General features: G+C 42.9%; 3 protein-coding genes across 6 annotated transcripts; all 3 read left to right on the top strand.

The window, feature by feature from the left end:
- Window positions 1–1,753: 1,753 nt before the first annotated feature.
- Window positions 1,754–4,867, top strand: hoxa10b (homeobox A10b). 2 transcript variants are annotated; one of them, XM_043261173.1, is made up of 2 exons: window positions 1,754–2,932; window positions 3,992–4,867. In XM_043261173.1, the coding sequence occupies exons 1-2, from the start codon at window positions 2,149–2,151 to the stop codon at window positions 4,264–4,266; spliced, it is 1,059 nt and encodes a 352-aa protein (XP_043117108.1). In that variant the 5' UTR covers window positions 1,754–2,148; the 3' UTR covers window positions 4,267–4,867. The 2 variants fall into 2 exon arrangements, with proteins under 2 accessions (XP_043117108.1, XP_043117107.1); XM_043261172.1 differs by having other exon boundaries at window positions 2,008–2,932; window positions 3,989–4,867.
- A 145-nt stretch (window positions 4,868–5,012) lies between these two features.
- Window positions 5,013–9,258, top strand: hoxa9b (homeobox A9b). Its single transcript, XM_043261175.1, has 2 exons — window positions 5,013–7,583; window positions 8,350–9,258. The coding sequence occupies exons 1-2, from the start codon at window positions 7,055–7,057 to the stop codon at window positions 8,586–8,588; spliced, it is 768 nt and encodes a 255-aa protein (XP_043117110.1). The 5' UTR covers window positions 5,013–7,054; the 3' UTR covers window positions 8,589–9,258.
- hoxa2b (homeobox A2b) lies at window positions 7,452–18,844 on the top strand. 3 transcript variants are annotated; one of them, XM_043261171.1, is made up of 3 exons: window positions 7,452–7,583; window positions 17,079–17,283; window positions 17,860–18,844. In XM_043261171.1, the coding sequence occupies exons 2-3, from the start codon at window positions 17,190–17,192 to the stop codon at window positions 18,588–18,590; spliced, it is 825 nt and encodes a 274-aa protein (XP_043117106.1). In that variant the 5' UTR covers window positions 7,452–7,583; window positions 17,079–17,189; the 3' UTR covers window positions 18,591–18,844. The 3 variants fall into 3 exon arrangements, with proteins under 3 accessions (XP_043117106.1, XP_043117105.1, XP_043117104.1); XM_043261170.1 differs by lacking the exon at window positions 7,452–7,583 and adding an exon at window positions 16,408–16,562; XM_043261169.1 differs by lacking the exon at window positions 7,452–7,583 and having other exon boundaries at window positions 16,580–17,283.
- Window positions 18,845–19,009: the final 165 nt, after the last annotated feature.

The raw sequence follows: 19,009 nt of genomic DNA, 5'->3' as shown, positions 1-19,009 counted from the left end.
GAAAACAACGGCTGGAACCATTGAAAGCTTGTGTTCACGGGCTTTTCCGCCATCATTTGTCTCAGCGTCCCATCACGGCACCACGGCTGGATCTCTCACCGTTTCGCTCCTCCGACGATGCGCTTGTTGTCCGCTGGGTGGCGCGCTTTAGATCAATGTCATTGCCGGGGATCTAAAATCCAACGCTGAAACGTGTTTACTTTGTGTACGGGCGAAGGACGACGTCTTCGTGAACTATACAAGGCACTGTTTCAGGTAAATAGCCAAGCTACCATTCGGGATTTTTTGTTGTACTCATTTATTAATTTTTTGTTTTTAAAGACGATAACAGATTAAGATTTTAAAGTTCAAAACGCAGCCTGCAAGCGAAGTTTGTTTAAGGATATAAACCTTTTTCTTTATAAAGTAGCACCGCTCCTCACGGTTCTGTTAGTCTCAGAGTATTTGTTTTTTTCCAATTTAACAAACTGACCAGAGATTTTGATTTTTTCTTTTTAAATAAAAGTTGCAAAAGTTACATTTTGCTTTTTATTTGTATTTGTATTTATTTATTTATTTCCACGCCGCATAAAACCAAGAGAGCTTCAGCAAACTGTTTTGATGCTATAAAGAAAAACAAAATTATCTAGTCTTTTTCGGATGAGTTTTAAAACAATAGCTACCCGTCTTGAGCTCCTTCGATTTCTTAATGCAGAAAGTAAAAATAAATGTTTTCCAATTATTACAATTCTTCAGTCACCGTAGCCGAAGTAATAATCAATTGCCCATTTTCCCCTTTAAAATATGCTGTTTTTCAGCTTTAGAAGCGTGATAAGATTTTTTCCTTTACTTTTATGGCATCATTGTCATTAGTTAGCCTCGGTATAAGCTTCCACTCCACAGAGTGCATCAAAACGTGATTACTGGAGCAGGGACAAGCAAGTGTAGGCGACTTTGGTGTAAGTATACCTATTTCGTTTTATTTTTCAACTTTTTTTTTTTTTTTGTAGTTGTGATATTTGGTCGATATTTAAAATTGCATGCTGGTGCTCACGTGCATTTGCTTCTTTTCTTCTTCTTTTTTCTAAATCACAAATAGCCTATGTTTATTTCCAAACGCAGGAGTTTAATCCCGTGAACAAAGAAACAGGCCTATTTCTGAATATGTCTGTGGAGCATTTCTGAAAGGGTAAAAACAAAAAGGGGAGAGAGTTCAGAGGTAGAGCAGTCCACAAAACGTTAAGGCCGAGAAAAGCTTAAACGATAAAAACCTACATTTTATATAATTATATTTAATTCAATTAAATGCAAATCAGAGGACGAATACACAACGGCGGCCTAAACTTCACACAGGCTGATATTCAGATAAATGTTAAATCTCCTGAAACCTAGGCGAAGGTAAATTTAATCACGTACACCATTTGCGTAAAAATGCCTATTGTTTAATCATTCGGTAAACTTTATAGTTAGGTTTGTATTTAATTACATTTAAACACGATTGCCTTTAAATATGTGTGTTTTTACTTTTAACCCGTGGCCCAGTGTTGTAATTATAAAGCTTCCATACAGGCCTATACATTACTTCAAGATGATCACATCCTAAATCTTTATTGTACAGTAAGGAAATCCACATCCACCACATAAAGCGTTTCTAAAAAGCAGGCTGAAAGCCGCCTCTCGTTTTGAACTTGAGTGTAGTAAATAAATTGTTTTGACCCACCGCATGCACGAAAACCAGAAGAGCGGTCTGTAACTCACTGTTTATGTGCTTAAAGGGCTGTTGGAGCAATTACAGTGTATCATAAAGGTTTACTATTTTAGCACTTGATCTCCTTTTCGATACCTTGTTGCTTTTCGGTTTTATATAGACTACGCGGCTCGCGGGGTTCGCGGCTAAGCGGCGGCGTTAACGAAGCCAGCGGTCCTAAACGTAACGTGAAATTCGGTTTTTATTCGTTTATATTTTCAAAAACGACCGATCGGGTTTATGTAGATTCGACTTTACCAAAAAAAAAAAAAAATCTAGCAGCTCGAAAAAGATACGGGACGCGGGGGTTACGCGCGCGCGGAGGGAGGAGTCAGCGGCGCTCGTTGCGATTTAATTGGCTGTTAGCTCACACTGAGTTGTGTAGTTATCAGTAATTATATTCAGCATGTTTTGCACAAGAAATGTCATCCAGAAAGGGCAATCTTCTTCCACCGTCAAATTATACCACGAAGATGTCATGCTCCGATAGTCCATCTGGAAATTCGTTTCTGGTAGACTCCCTGATCCACGGAAGGGCCGAGGGAAGCGGACACTACTACCAAAACAGCGGAGTCTACTTGCAGCCGGGCTCCGAGTATTCTTACGGACTGTCTAACTGTGGCTATTTCTCTGGACTCAAACGGAACGAGAGCAATTCGCAAAATGCGGTGCCTACGTGCGGGCCGTACCAAGGCATGGAAACGTGGCTGGAGACGTCGAGGTCCTGTCGCATTGAACAGCCTAACAACCAAATTGCCCCGCGGTCGTTCTCGCCCGCCATAAAAGAGGAAAACTCTTACTGCTTGTACGAGTCTGAGAAGTGTCCGAAAGATAGCGTCACGGAGGACATATCGTACTCCCGGCTGACACCGAACTCGTGTCCGTCTGGCAACAACAACGGCTGCGTTCCGGTGCCCGGTTACTTCCGTCTGTCTCAGACGTGCGCCACATCGAAAGGCTTTCCAGACAACAGCCAGTCTGTAGCGGCTCACGCTGCTGCTGCTGCTGCTGCTGCTCAGCGCTCTGCCCGGTTTGACAGCTCTCTTTCAGCCATAGGAGCAGAAGCTAGCAGGGAAGAGAACGACGAGCCTCCCACATGCGCACCATGCGCCCCGGCGAGAAACAAGGAGCTAAGGGGGTCCACCGGCACCGCTTCGTCTCCCGAACCACCGGACAGCCCGGAGAAGGCGGTCACTGTCGCAAAAGGTTAGTTTTGCTGCTGCCCGGTCCGAAGGATTCGGGCGTCCTTCGGGCGCGTAAAAATCACGTCTTTGCGCGCGCGATACAACACAGCCCATGGAACTGTTTTTGCATGTAGTATATTTCGGATTTTATTTGCAAATGCCATTTAAGGCTTTAGACCGGGGAGATTTGGCAGCACAATCACGCAAACAAAGAGAAACATTCAGCTTATGTCCCTTCTGTAGTCGTGTTCCTAATCCTTTAAATAACACAGCATTCCTTCGTGCCAAATACAATGTGCACTGACCATTTTTTTATTTAAGAGCTCACTTTTTAAAAATAGTAGCATAAAGGCTATTTAAAAAATATTGCTCGCGAGAACATATTAAATAGTTCAATAAAACTAATTTGGCTAATAATAAATAAGTTCAACTAGTTAAATGCAAACCTTTACATAGCTAAATATTAAAGTCGGTGTTGACAGCAATAACGTGTGCTTCAGTTAAAAAAAAAACAAAACAAAGATTAAATAAAAAAAACAAATAGGGCCTATTGCTCACGACCCAGGGCTATCCCCATTTTGCGCATGTCTATATATGTATATGGATTTAGCAAGCCTATTTTTCATCACGCTTTTTATGACCTCTCGAGGTTGCAATCACATGCTTTGATTCATTTAATATTAATTTCCTTATACAAGCGCAGTGTGTTCGGTGGCGATGCCCAACTAAAATATCCTCTCACTCCTCCCGCAAGAAACGACCTACAAAGCGCCTGCAACAAACTAAGGCCAAACAGCGATTTAAAACATCGCTGAATAACCATTTAACGCACAAATCTGAATTCGTGAATCGCAACCCAGTTCATAGCTGCACACGTTAGTATCACAAGAACTACATTTGATGATTACGATCCAACGATTAGCGTGCGCAACAGCACGTGCAATTATTGCACGGATATCACACGTTAGTTCAGTGATTAAATGATGTTCATCAAGCGCACGCGGTCTCGACGTAAAGCGTCGCGAGACGGGGGCCGCGGTCGGACATTTTCGGACTAACGCCGTCTCAATTTTTCCAGCAGGAGATAACAAAAGCGACAACACAGCTAACTGGCTGACGGCGAAGAGCGGCCGTAAGAAGCGCTGCCCCTACACCAAGCACCAGACTCTCGAGCTGGAGAAAGAGTTCCTCTTCAACATGTACTTGACGCGAGAGCGGCGCCTCGAGATCAGCCGCAGCGTGCACCTCACGGACAGACAGGTCAAAATCTGGTTTCAGAACCGGCGGATGAAGCTGAAGAAGATGAGTCGAGAAAACCGAATCCGAGAGCTGTCGGCCAACTTCAGTTTTTCGTGAAGCCCCCCTCGCTTTGCAGATCTCTGGCGCCCTCCTCCACCGGCGGCAGCCTACTTGCCCCAAACCGTCTCCGTGGGCGCGTGTGTGCGTATATGACTTGTGCAAGATACTATTGATAACTTATTGTGTGTCGTATACTGTTGACGTTTTTATCTGTTTATGTATAATTTTATTTGACAAGCCAGTCGTCATAACATGTCATGGTTATTTATAAACTGTCGGGAGTACTTCACTGTAAAAGCGAGGGAGGAAAATATCGAATGCTCGAGGTGTTCATTGTACATAGCCTTCAGACTATATTGTACATTTATTGTATATAACTGCGGTATCTGCATGTTGTAATAATTATAACTATTATGAAAGCGTTTTTAAATAACAACGACGCGTTTCTTCTAAGTACGACCTTGTCGGGTATTTGCTGTTCTAGGCATAAGTGGAAAAAAATCGGTAAAATGTAGAAACTTTTAAACATGACGGGACTTCTTGTGTTATTTTAACAGCGCCATCAAATGTATCACCTTTTTGGAAACGTAGGCTAAAGAGATGTAAATTAATCATTCGCACATGGCAGAAAATTAATAAAGGCATGTACCTAAACTCATCTTAGCCTACTTTTAAACACAATTATTGTATTCCAAAACAGTTTTTTTTATAACGGGGATTTTGGAGAAGCAATGACTGTAATTTTCCTGACTGTAAAATGAAATGATTTATATAATTATCCGCGCAGCACCGGTCCCGTGATAAGTCACACCAAAAATATTACAATCATTCCTATACCAGCTCTATTCCTGTCTTTCGGGTTTTAATTTAACTTTCAACGAAAAGCCAACTAATCGTATGAGACGGCATTGGTTGCAAAAACCCATTTTATTGTACTTGTTTGCTTGTGCAGAAAATAAATAGATACAAAATTCGACGTTGCCTTCTTATCCCCCCCTCCGCAAGCAAGAAACAAGGACAACTGCTAAGTGATTTAGGTAGTTTCATGTTGTTGGGCTCTATTTCACATCCCCACAACAAGAAACTGTCTTAATTGCCTCGCAGTGAGATTCAGCACAACAACGAGACAAACACGAACTCTAAGGGTTTCCCGCGAGCATATTTTACCAAGAAATTCTCCGTTGTAACGCACGTTTTAACGTCGCAAATCCAACGCGTGGACGGAGGGAGATATGTTTAAAAAGCGAATATCGGCGTTGCAGGTGTAGTTAGCAAGGCCTCGGTTACGATCAATGCACTTCGGCCAAAGCCGCGTGCGCGTCCGAGACCGAAGAGCACGCCCACGCTGCCGGATGCGTCTGCTGGGCGGGAGGGGGAAAAAAACACAAAAGCTTTATTGGCCATATTCAGGCCAGACAGCCAAGTTACAACCCGAAGAAAAACAGAGTAATAGCCCCTGTTATAAACAAAGTCTGTCGAAGTGCCCAGAGATCCACTCTTCCGAGGACAAGATCACAGCGATGCCCATCGACCAGAAGGAGAGAAAGCTCTGGTCGGCCGTGGTTGTCTTCTATTGTTTTTTTTTTTAATATATATATATATATATATATATTATGATGAAATTTATTTTCTAATAAAACATCACTGTATTCACTCATGCTTTATATTATAACTGCGTAACAGTATATAATAACGTTATCTTGCTGATATCCGAATAAAACACGCCGCACAGCTCGCTGCAAATATATTTACAAACGCAGCCTTTTAATTATGAAGCATGCTACTATTTCAATGAATGTGTGGGATATGGCAAAGCATTTTTTTCTGTCCTGTAACAGCTTATTAAAGAATACCAACAACAGAAAGAGATAATAACGTTGTGACCGATGCTATAAAATCGTTAGCTTTTGCAGTGTTGATCAAACATTTTAAATTGTATTAAATCTTTTTTCACTCTTTTAATCTTTTTGGTTTGATAGTTTTAATTGTGGTACGGTTTTAACGCGCGAGGCTTACTTTGAAACATAAAGCAAACGATGCATTTGTATCTGACAAGGCTTTTCGTTTTGTTTCCAGCTCGGTTCACGTTCAGATTTGGTTTGATTTCAGCTAGTCTGCGCTTCACCAGACTGAAGGTTTGAGCGCGTTTTTACTGAACGACTGGTCACTTAGCAGGTCATATCTCAACCATCCAGTGGCACTTACTGCCATATAAAGTATACATGCGGCTCACGTAAAGATCCTTTTTATGTCCGAACTATTTTATGTCTTCTTGTGCGAGATAAGCAGCGTGCATTTATCGCAGATATGCTATTTTTGGGGAAAAAAAAAATCTGGATAGCTTAATTGGACTGCAATATTTAGCTGGATCCCGGAGCAAAGATGTGACAACGCATTTAGCCTACGCGTTTGGGGGGTTTATTTTATCGTTGCAAACAGTACACCTACTCCATTAAAAACCGGATAGGGAAATACTACAATAACGCTTCTCAAATAACCCTTCTTGTTACGCTCGGTTATTAGACGCTGAAGCTTAACAACACGAATAAAATCAAATCCACCTTCATAAAAGCATATGGCTATACCATTAAAAATATGACTTGTAAAATGGAGGCCATTTAACCGCGCGCACCGGTTAGGCTTTCCCCTTTATCTCCCGCGTCCTCTCCCACAGTCACGTGTCCGGCGCGTCCAATCCAATCTCTGCAGCCATTCAACTTATCAGAGGTCTGTAGTTCACAGCGAAGTCAAGTAGTTAGTTACTTGATTTCAACGGATTCTGCTTTTGTGTCAGTTTCATTGTGGGTGTATCCGTTCTCCCGGGCTCTCCGTGCTTGTTTTTGTTATGTCGACATTGGGGACACTGAGTTACTACGCCGACTCACACATTCCGCACGAGAATGACGATCATTTGGCGCCGAGGTTCTCGTCTGGACCTGTGGTCCAGCAGCAGGCTCGGGAACTGACGCTGCTCGAATACGGCGAACAGGAGCAGTACGCTTTCCAAGCCAAATCATCAATTTTCGGTGCGTCGTGGAGCCCGGTGCCCGTGCAGCCCCCGGGCTCATCCATCGCCTACCACCCGTACATCCATCACCCCTGCTCAACGGGAGAAACCGACGGAGCATCCGTGCGTTCCTGGGCGTTGGAACCGCTGCCCTCGCTGCCTTTCACGGGATTATCCGCAGATGCACATCACGATATAAAACTCGAACCGCTGGTCGGGAGCGGCGAGTGCGCCGCGCACACGTTGCTTGCGGCCGAGACTGACAGCAACACGAGCCGAGCGGAGAGGAAGATACCGGACGATGCGCTTTCCAACGGATCACGGGACGAGAAAGCTCCTGCGGAAAACAAGGCGGATATAGACCCAAGTAAGTGAAGCTAAGTTTACATCGGAATGCGTTTGAACACGCAGGATGCAGCTGCTTTCACCTTAAGGAGCCAAGAGGCGTCGTTTTATATCAGGCGTATATTAGCCTAATATAAAAAAAGGTATACTCTACAAAAGCCGGTCTTGTCAACAATCGCATGCTCATTGCAGTTAGACATTTATATATTGCGCAGCATTTACAGCACAGGCCACAGGAAGGCTAAAGGTCTTTTAACTAGGCCTTTCTTTCTTCTTTCGTTCTGTGGGTGGCAAAAAAACCAGCATCTTATAGCCTGTATGAATGTTTCAATTGAATCTGACCACCAAAAAAGCCACATATTTGCACTGTAGACTACACGCCATGTAACGCATAACTGTAGAGCGCTGTCCCACACATTACATTCGATTAAATGCTACGTAAAATCGTTGCCATAAAACGCACAATCAGGATTCTGAGCTTTTTTTTTTCTCCTGATAGACAGCAAGGCCCTTGTTTATCCCTCGTTCAGTGCTGCCAAAATTGCCAGTAGCTAGAAAGGGAATTACAGCTCGCACATAAAATTTTCGATCACATAAAACCCACCCGCAGCCCCAGATGCACGCGATCCCCCGATCGCGCTTTCCCATTCCAGCATATCAAAATTGCACCGTAGCCTTTACACGACACTCTTTTCTTTCTTCTCGCGCGCTGATCATAAAATGGCCGCAGTATTTTTTTTTTCAAGTGGCAACATGACTAGCTTTCTCTCTCCCGACCCTTCTTGCAGATAACCCTGCGTCCAACTGGCTGCATGCGAAGTCCACTAGGAAAAAGCGCTGCCCGTACACTAAGCATCAAACTCTCGAGCTGGAGAAAGAATTTCTGTTTAATATGTACCTCTCACGCGACCGTAGATATGAAGTGGCAAGACTCCTAAATCTCACGGAGAGACAAGTCAAAATTTGGTTCCAAAACCGTAGGATGAAGATGAAGAAATGCAATAAAGATCGTCCAAAAGACATTTAAAAGTGGAAAGATATACATATATATATATATAGAAAAAAAGCGCACTGCGGTGGATGGAGTTGTTTGGTTCGTGCGAAGGTGTTCGTGAATTAGCCTGTCTTTTTCCTCATGCACAACCACAGTAGATTATTATCGATAGCCTACATTTTGTAATGTTAGATGTACATTGCACAAACCTTTGACCCAAGGGTATGCTTGTATATATCATTGTGTCTTTGTATACAGCTCGTTGGTGATAGTTCTCTTTATTCGGTTTGCTTGTTGTAGGTCTAGCCTTCCGCATTCTGTAAATGTCAAATATGTTAAATTTTTATTTTTAAAAAGTTTTTAAAGCACCAGTTCATGATTTCAGGGAAATGGGTCCTGCGAAATGTGAAATGCTGATGATATGCATGATTCTATTTTTTTTTGTTTGTTTTAATTCCAAAAAAAGACTTGTAGCGTAATGTATCAATGTTTAATGTGACTACCTAGATGTATTTGAACTACCTATGTATTATGATTAATTTATGTTGTGTTGCTCGTTCATTTCAGTGAATTTTGTAACATTTACGTGCTTGTGATGTTATGTGTGAAAACATAAATGGCACATACGCCGATACCTCAAATCAACACAGTGTTAGTCGTTTTCAAATCAAATTCCACTTGTGTACATAAATAAATTTCTGATAAATAATACATTTCGTTAAGACTCTCTATACCGGTGGTCCGGGCAGACGCATACGAAAATAACAGCCTGCTTTTTTTTTTTCTTTGGTTTCAAGGGTTATGCCTAACGAAGTGCAAATCTGCGATATTGCAATAAGTTGTCACTGATAATCGCAGTCTTGCATTTCTGCGCAATATAGCACATAAAGTTCCAGGCTCGACGTAAATAAATCGCCGCTGAACGAGGTTGACAATGACTGCAATCCCGGGGTATTTCTTACGCTATACAACGAAAAATATTTGCCCGCCCCCTCCCCGAACAGTTTTACACTTCTCGTGTTCTCGCGCTCATTCTACCGTTATCTTGCGACCCCACTGTTTAGTGTCCCGTTAACGGCCCGGATGCCGTTTATCCGAATAAATAAAGCTTAGTTTGACGCTCGCAGACAGGCCTGCGCGTCCTATTTGTGCCTTGCCCCCTGCAAGCGATATTAGTGGCTGCGCGGCAATAAACCACAATCACAGTCTTAACTGTTTATGGGGTGCAAAGTGATTGAAGGCGGAACTGGAACGACTTTTCGGACGCCTGCATTACAATTAACGCACGATGTATTTTATAAAATAAATAAAAATTAAAAAAACGTCTTATTCGTTTTTATTGCATTATTATTATTGTCGTTTTCGTATTTAATTAACACGCAATTTTTATTTTATTTATTTTTTTAAAAAAGGAAACCGCTGCAGACCAACTCTTCAAAGGCACCACCCCAGACAGCATCGTAAAATGGAGCTCAGCCCCACTGTCTGTTTTTTCTCTCCTAATTACTTTATTACTCCTCAGCAACAATTACGGCTAGAATTAGAACCGATCAGCCATTTGTTGCCTCTTCATGCGTAAAGTGACAACGGAAACGCGGCCTATTGACGCACTGAACCGTTTCTCGCGTCCATTATCGTCGCTGCGTCGCATTTTGGCCGTTTAAACTTCGACAAGAAAGTGAACGTTTAACCTATGCGTTATGCTACCCGGATGTGTTCACTTAAAGATGAAATACAAATGTCCACTGGTTTTGGTCTAAATGGCATAACTAGGGATTTCCGTTTTGGTAAAGGTGCCCCCCCTTCACGTGTTTAACGCACCCGATTCATCAGTAAATCAGCTCGTTAATACAGCCCTTAATGATCTATATCTGGTGTGTCTGATAAGGGTGAGACACCCAAACTGGGCAGAGCTGTGGGGCCTCCATGAGCTGCCATTAGCGTCCAGCAGGTGGAGACAGCGGTTTGTTTGAAACCGTGGAAAAGTGACCAAGCGGACCCTGCCCCGTAGAAAGCGCGCTTAATAAGGACCAGCCACGACCAAAACCTATTTACCATTTCAAATAGTTTAGCTGACTATCAAGAATGATGAACGCCAACAACTGTCGGTTGCTGGTCAGGCCTTTGTGAAAAATTTAGGACTTCGCCTAAATGCAAGACGTCCACGTTCAGTTGATGCAGATGGCTCATGAAGATAAAGGAAGGTTTGATTTTAGAAATGAAAACTGACCGGTACGGCTGTGCTTACGATTACAAACAGGTGACCTGACACAGGTAAGGGCGAGTTTAGCTCAAATGTGCTCCGACACACCTGCCTGGAAGTCTCTAGTCATTCCATACACCCTGGTCAGTTAAACCTTGCAGGAGGTTTAAATACATAACAAAAACATGCACAACCCAATCAGGTGGTTCTTGTTCGTTCCAGAACTTTGCTTCACTCCTCATGGGTCGGTATGGCACAAATGAGTTGTACCTGCAGTTTAAAACAGCTATGAAGTAGATCTTAAGAGCATGCGTAGCAGAGGTATCAGGTCCTAAACAGGGGTCAGAGGGGTGTGCTGGATGTTGTATGTAGCCAAATGGATCCAACAGGAATGCTAGAATGTATTACAAGCGAGAAAACTTTATCTGTGTACTTTAGTACTGTGTAGGGTGTCATAATCATGCAGAGAACAAGGTGGGCTTGACTGCTTTGAGGCTCAGCGACAGATCACCCAGACGTCAGAACATCATTTACTTACCCTCAGCCTGAACATCTGCCTTTTAGAAAAATATATATCTTTAAGAACACTGAGATTCAAACAACGCTGGACCCCATTAGCTTTCATAAAAATGCAGGACGAGAAATGAAGACGAAAAGAGCAAGTGCGCCAGTGGACGTAGGTACCAATTATGCGCAATCTTTCAATATTTTACAGACTATACAAGACTTATACAGAAAATAGACCTGGGTTAACGTCGCGGGTAACAAAAAAGGGTCCACACTTGCGAATTTCAGCGTGCGATTAAAAAGCAATTGATAGTTTGGGTTGAACATTTTACAATGCCTCCGTGTTGTTTATATCGTGTCGTAGATCAAGGTGGAGGGGGAAAGCACTATTTAAGTAGCACCTTGCGGTCTTACGAGTGCTCTGGGACCCATGTTAATCCGCAAGCGTTTCTATGCGGTAGCTTACATATATAACAACACTTGTGGGAAAGAGACCTCAGTGATAAAGCACCACTTACCTGCTACTCGTGTCCCACTTACCCCGGTGTTTCGGGAAACCAGACAGTTGTTAGTCATTGTCCTCTTTCGCTTAAAAGGGTAAACTCCATTTACATATCACGTTCCCGTCTATACGTTTTAACCCGTCGCACGGCTGTGCATGCATCGGAAGCGATACGTAAAGATAAAGACTTGGACTGGACTGAAGCTGCAAGGCGCGCACGGTGGATCCTCAAGTTGAAAACGTGGAAATGGCTTGTTATCTTCTACATGTAATAATTAAAATGTTTTGATTTCGGTTATGCGCCACATTGGAATTAACTCAAAGGCCGAGGAGAGTCTTTACAATGGCGCAAAGGTCACCAGTTTTGATCACCAAATGTTAGATCAGTAGTAGCTAGGCCTAGCTGTGTTCATCACAGCCCCGTTTTCATTGCAGCAAAAGTGAAACGGACTACTCTAAGGTGCATATAACTGCACACATTGTGTATTATTCTGAGGGTATCATCTGCCATTGCTATTTAGCCATTGTGCTCCTTCGGTTGGGAACAGATGCGCCCAGTGTCGGACTTCCGCTGGCCTGTGTAGAAAACTGGGCTACATAGCAATGCAACATGCAATATGCAGCTTCCATGCTATATGCAGACAAGGCTATAAAAAAAATAGATTTAAACCAGCAACGGAGGAAGAAAGCTCAGCTTGTTCGCTCGGCTGTAAAGATAGGCCTATAAGGTACATTTCTATATTGCAATTATTCTGTAGCACGGCGGTCAAATGCATAATGCATGAGGGCAGAAAGCGCGGAGTGCTTCATTAATCAGTGAGCTGAGATTAGAAAGACAGGCAGGTTTATTTTTTAGCTCTCTTATTGTATCGGGGAGAAATATTCCTAAATATTCCTTATTTTAAGAAAGAATCGTTAGTACAGCGATGCACGATTGTTAAGTTGGTGTGCATTAGAAATATCTCGCTGCGTAAAATCCTTGACGTTTAAAGGAAACCCATCTTTACGCGTTCACGAAATGAGGTCGGATCGCAGAAAGGGGGCGATGTTGAGCCTCCACACTTGCAGTATAAACGCTATTTTTAAGGAAACCATATCTCGTTCAAAGGCAGCTGATGATAATAATAACAATCCAGCATAAAGTATATTTTAAATATATACTTTACCAATATAAACGTTCTTTACGTGCGACTGCTTTAGCTCCAATACAGGACGCCATCCTATAGATACAGGTTAACCTAAACAGGCCTCTATTTATTGTTTGCTTTATTCTTAATAGCTAATATGGTCGTTTTGGAAAAAAGAAAAGTCGTTGTCGAGGCAAACAATGGTGAAACATTCAAACATAAATGGTTAGGTGCAATGTAAGGAAAAATAAGAGGTCCAAAAAATGCCCATTTATTTTTCTAAAACATCAAAAATAAACAGGTTTCGTTGCCACCCCTTTATAATCCAATGATCATATCCCGCATACAGGCGAGAATGCGTTTTCGTTTAATGGCGCAAGAGACGTGCCCCCCGAGGATCGGACACGGTTACCGTAGCCTGCGTTTGGCGATACGGTCAACGCGTAACACTAGATCCGCGCGACACCGGATCACATTACCCTGATAATTTACAGTAAACCGACTCACAGCTTTCCAGCAGACAAAAGAAGTGGCGTGCACGTAAACCGATAGGCCCAGGCGTTTGCTCTCCGGTTGTTTTTGGTTCGCCTTACATAATAAAATAAACAAAACTACTGATGAACGCACGCTTGCCAATTCATAGTTAAATCGTCCATTCGTGAAAACAGATGCTGAAATGATTAGAGTAGCTAGTCAGTGATTCGGGACGCGATGTTACTAATCTTTACGCGTTGGGTTCATCCCACCATAATAATAATAATAATAATAATAATAATAATAATAGCCAGAATATTTATATCCTGCTTACGGAGTTATCCCGCTTTAATGTCTTGTTTTAGCATCAGGAAAATAAACTATAACGTGGTAACGATCTTCGTGTGGCGCGAGGCTATACTCTCGCAACGTCATATCCTGAATAAAAGTGCACGATTCTCTCCCAGGGCAGGGGTAAAGTGCATATGCCCGGAAATGACATACACCTCTAGCACGACAATAGGAGCTCGGGAGCTCGTTTACGACCCGGCGCGATGTGTGTGGGTAGAGGGTCATCCATCAACCGCCGCCGCCGCCCGCGCAGACATCATAAACAGCCCATATACGCCTCACTCGCGCTCATTTACAAAGCTCACCGAGAAGGATACGAACAGATCAATCCCTGGCCGTTCTTACACAAACGAACGGGCTTGGGAATGCGCTTGACCTAAGGCAGAAGTATTTACAGCGCCCCGGGATCAAGGCCGTTCGGCTGACCGGATCTCATTCTCATATCGCTATTATATTCGGGGACGCCTTATTTTAACCCCGTTCGTTATTCAGGCATGTTGCCGTACAGCCCTCTGAATTTACATAAAACCGCTAATTCGTGTGAATTTAAGACAACGCAATAAAATCCCAAAATAAAAGACCCAACGTGTGTATTTAATCACGCGATTAAAAGAAAGCAGAGATTTTACCAGTGATGTTTATCCAATTCAATTTAGCATTTTGCAAAAAACAAAACAAATAAAAAGAGTTTTACAACACCATTAAATTATAATAATATTTATTAATGATTATCGTTGTTGTTTTTAACACCTATAATGGTTACGTATATTGAAATGAGTAAATCAATTTTATATATAGCCTATATGTACTCGATCTATTAATGCATTCGTTTTGAATACAGCACATTGATCGCTTCATTTGTGTGATGGTCCAGCGAGCCAGGTTTTCATTCTTAACTTGTTTTTATGACCGTCAGCATTCATAATTTATTCTAACAGACGGTCAGCGGGTCTGTCCATCGAGCCAGACATATCCAGAAAGACATGGTGCTGGAACATATTCAGCACGTGGACGAAAATTACACAAACTGCCAAATAATTAAAAAAATATTAAATTAAAAAAAAAAAACAACAAAATTTTTCCATTGATTTTTCCTTCGAGAAACCTCGGCTTTAAAAATTTAACAAACAGTTTCTAATTAATATTTGAATGTCAGCCATAAATGTGGACTGAAAGTATTATTTGCACACAGCTGCATTTATTCGACACGCATCAAATGAATAACTTAATAACGTACTCAACAACAAACTCTCGACCTGGAGGATCTTACTTAAGCAAATAGAAAAAAAAAGATTGCGCAGTGAAACCTTAATTAAATCATTTATCGAATTCATTTCAAAATGCACAGATACAAAAACACATTTCCGATACGTTACAGGCGCATAGCTTAAATACAGTATTCGTGTACGTGCATGCATCAGTAGATTCACAAAGACATGGGATTTATAGTTCGATTGCCGGTTTACAAAAACAAAAAAACGGGCTTTTCGTTCAAAGCACGGCAATACATTTCGATACTCACATATCCATTCTGTCAGGCCTATGTAACGAGAATAAATGCAATAAATATGAATTAGCATTTCAACAGATTAACACATAATTAACACGACAATTAACGGTGTCCGTAAAGATTCGTCCTTGATAAATTTCGACGTTCAGCTCGTGGGAAACGACGGAGATTTTTCGTTCGCGGTGGAAATGTGTAGGAAGGAGCGGGTATTTTTGAAGAATGCCGACACCCACGTTCATCTACACACAATAGCTCCTGTGTAGCTGCGAAAACACACGCTTTCTCTCTTTACAATCGATATGTAATCCTATTCATCCCAAAACCTTCGATAAAGGCTGACTTTTCCCAAAACGAAAATATGAAACGGCGGGCTTTTTTTGGTCCGAAACGGTGCTGGTCCATTCGAAGAACATCCGGTTTGAAAATTACGATCAAGGTCAATCCTTTAATCGGAAAATACCACTTTTTTAAATTTAATTCATGAAATAGGGAAACTCTCAACCGTGAGTACCACGTTGTTCTCTTCTTCCTGGCCACATATGATCTAAGGGAGAGTTAGATGGTTTAAATGTGTTCTTAGGGCACTAAGCTGTCAGACCTTTTGGCGTGCAAGATTGATAGCGTGCAGGCTTCCAGGGCTCTTTGTTTGGAATATAAGCAATAAAGTGCTCGAGGCCTACACCTACTTAGCTAAAGACTTCTGAGGACAACATAGAAGACACATTCTTGAACGTAAAACGCTAATGAATATGCGCTTATATTTTATGTTAACGCGTTTATCGCACGAGAGACGATTTGGCTGTAAAGATCAATTCAGGTAAAATGTGCGGCGCGTTCTTATTTACACAATACACCGAATGAGCGATTATAAGTTTTATTTTCACAAATTCTGCACCGAGTATCATTTATGTTCATCGGACCAGGCTGTTGGTGGAAGAGTGTAACCTGAAACGTTTCTGAATGAATGCAGTTCGAAGCTACAGTCGTTTAAAACGCATCTTATCGGTATATCTAAAATAATACTAAATGCACGCGCGAGCGTAACGCGTCAGTGCGCTTTGCGAATGCGCGCTGCGCGTCCGGGCTTTCAAAGAATTCGTCTGCGCGCGACGCACGCGCGCGCGCGCCTCTGCTCGTGAACCGGCAGACGAGAGCGCGCATTCTCTAAGAAAGTAGTAAAAAGCCAGGCTCGGGATTAATGGGTTTCCTCGATCGTTGGCTGTTGGTGTGTTTAAGTGTCCAGTTGATGTGTTTGGGGGATCTTCAGGCGAGGGCCGGTCGAACAATAAAGGGGGAACAGCAGACGGACTCACTGTCACTCTCACTGTTTCAGGTACTGGCTATACTTACATTCTACGGAGCAGTGGGCAAACTGACCATAAATGCGTAAATAAACTAGCCCGTCCCAGAGAGTGAGGCGTTCCTCTCGGACTTTTTTCGATCAATCACACAGACAGTGGCTTCTTTTGATTAAACCCCAAATTGTCATTGGACAGAGGTAATCATGTGACAAGCAATACGGTCCAATTTCAACCTTGTCTCCATGAAAGCAATAGTTTAATGGCACCGCGGTCCCCATACGGCCGTAATCAGCAAAATAGTTTTTTTTTTAACCCGGCACGATATTTCATTTTATCTTCCTTGGGTCACAAATTTGTGAGCGGCGAATTTGGAAGACTTGGAGGAGATGAATTACGAATTCGAGCGAGAGACGGGTTTTATCAATAGTCAGCCGTCGCTCGCTGAGTGCCTGACATCTTTTCCCCCTGTCGGTGATGCATTTCAAAGTTCATCAATCAAGAGCTCGACGCTTTCACAGTCGACACTGATTCCTCCTCCTTTTGAGCAGACCATTCCAAGCCTGAACCCCGGCAGCCACCCTCGCCACAGCCGGCCCAAGCAGAACCCCAATGGCTCGTGCCCGCTGCCTGCCGCATCCTTACCCCCAGAGTACCCTTGGATGAAGGAGAAAAAAGCATCCAAGAAAAACCAGACAGCGACTTCGACAGCAACAACCACCGCCGACCCCGGTCCGCTATACTTCTCCCCTCAAGGTATTTGGATTTAATGCACTTGTATTGTTTTGCGATTTATTTCGAACGCAATGCAAATGATTCTTTTTATTATTACGATTATTAATGATTTCGACAGCTGCGTAGAGCAAGGCCGTGCAAGATGGCTCGTTATCCTCATGGGTCGTGCGAACAAGTGAATACCTAAAAGTTTTTTTTGCTAGTTTTTGGATGCGGAGGACCTGTCCCGTACAGCTCCCAAACTCCGTGTTAGCTACTTGTAGTGTAGGGCATGAATTTTAATATTTGACAGTAATGAAGAATGATAGATTGCCATTACTCAACTCGGCAGCTGGCGTGTTCATTAATCTTCACTCGGACCTCTCCGCACTCGCACCAGACGCATCAGTATATTCTGGCATAGGGGACGAGGACACAAATTATTCAAGCGCCGTGGCTCTTTTCCCGCAAACAATTTACGCTCCCCGAGAAACGCAATATATTTGACAAGTTTGCGGGGTCAGCTTGAAGCCCCACGGCGGCGTTGTAAAAAAAAAAAAATCAAGAGTTATAATTAGCGGCGTATCAATAATGCATAACGCTGTGATCCCTTCGCAGGCTCGCCCGAGATTTCTGATGGCGGCAGCGGGGCGACTCGCCGACTCAGAACGGCGTACACCAACACTCAGCTGCTGGAGCTGGAGAAGGAGTTCCACTTCAACAAGTACCTCTGCCGGCCGAGGCGCGTGGAAATCGCCGCTCTGCTGGATCTCACCGAGCGCCAGGTCAAGGTTTGGTTCCAAAACCGGAGGATGAAGCACAAGCGGCAAACGCAGTGTAAAGAGAACCACCACGGCGACGGGAAACCGCCGAGCCTGGAGGAGGCGGGCGGGCGGGGGGACGGCAAATCTTTTTTCGAGCAAGTGGCAAACAATGTATCGGGGGCGCTTTTGGAAAGAGAGGGTTATCCGTTTCAGCAGAATACCTTAACTTCTCAACAGCCACAGAATGGACACAATAGTGATTCCCAAAGCGCGACTGTCTCGCCTTTAGGTAGCAATGACAAACATCTGAAACATTTTCCCAACCCGTCACCCACTGTTCCTATCTGCGCCCCAACAATGGCCCCGGATTGTGCATCTGCTCAGGACAATGGCAGTCCCTCGGCCCTGGACGTCTCTTTACAGGACTTCAACGTTTTCTCCAACGATTCCTGCTTGCACCTCTCAGACGCCGTGTCCCCAAGTTTGTCAGAATCTGTAGACAGCCCCATCGGTTTATCTACGGAGGCCTTTGATTTCTTCTCCGAGACGCTTACAACAATCGACCTGCAACACTTGAGCTACTAACTCTAACTGAAGTTTCATTATAGGGACGTCAATATCTTTCTCACGTTGATGGTCTGTGTGTTTAATTGTGACTTAAAAAAATAGGCCTAGACCATTAATCAATGAGGTAAGTTTTTCAATAATCGAGTTATAATTTTTGTTTACAGAGAAAATATGGCAGGAAAGAAAGTGATATTTTTCACGTTTTATTTTTGTATCGTTCGCCGGCAAAGCGCCATATTTTCATAGAATAAATTTGTACTTGCTATTGAAAATATCAGCCGTGTTATTCATTTCTTCGATCAAGACATAACAGGTTGCTATTAAACGAGGTAACAGTTTAGGCTTTTTAAAGTGCATATTGCTATAGATTACATTTTTGGTTGTTGGTTATGATAATGTGCGTTTGGGAGAATTAATGATTTTTCGACGGGCAAAAA

Source organism: Puntigrus tetrazona, chromosome 16, assembly GCF_018831695.1.
Source record: "Puntigrus tetrazona isolate hp1 chromosome 16, ASM1883169v1, whole genome shotgun sequence".
NCBI classification, from domain to species: Eukaryota; Metazoa; Chordata; class Actinopteri; order Cypriniformes; family Cyprinidae; genus Puntigrus; species Puntigrus tetrazona.
Note: the sequence above shows the minus strand (reverse complement) of the source record. Positions and strands in the feature narration are given on the sequence as shown.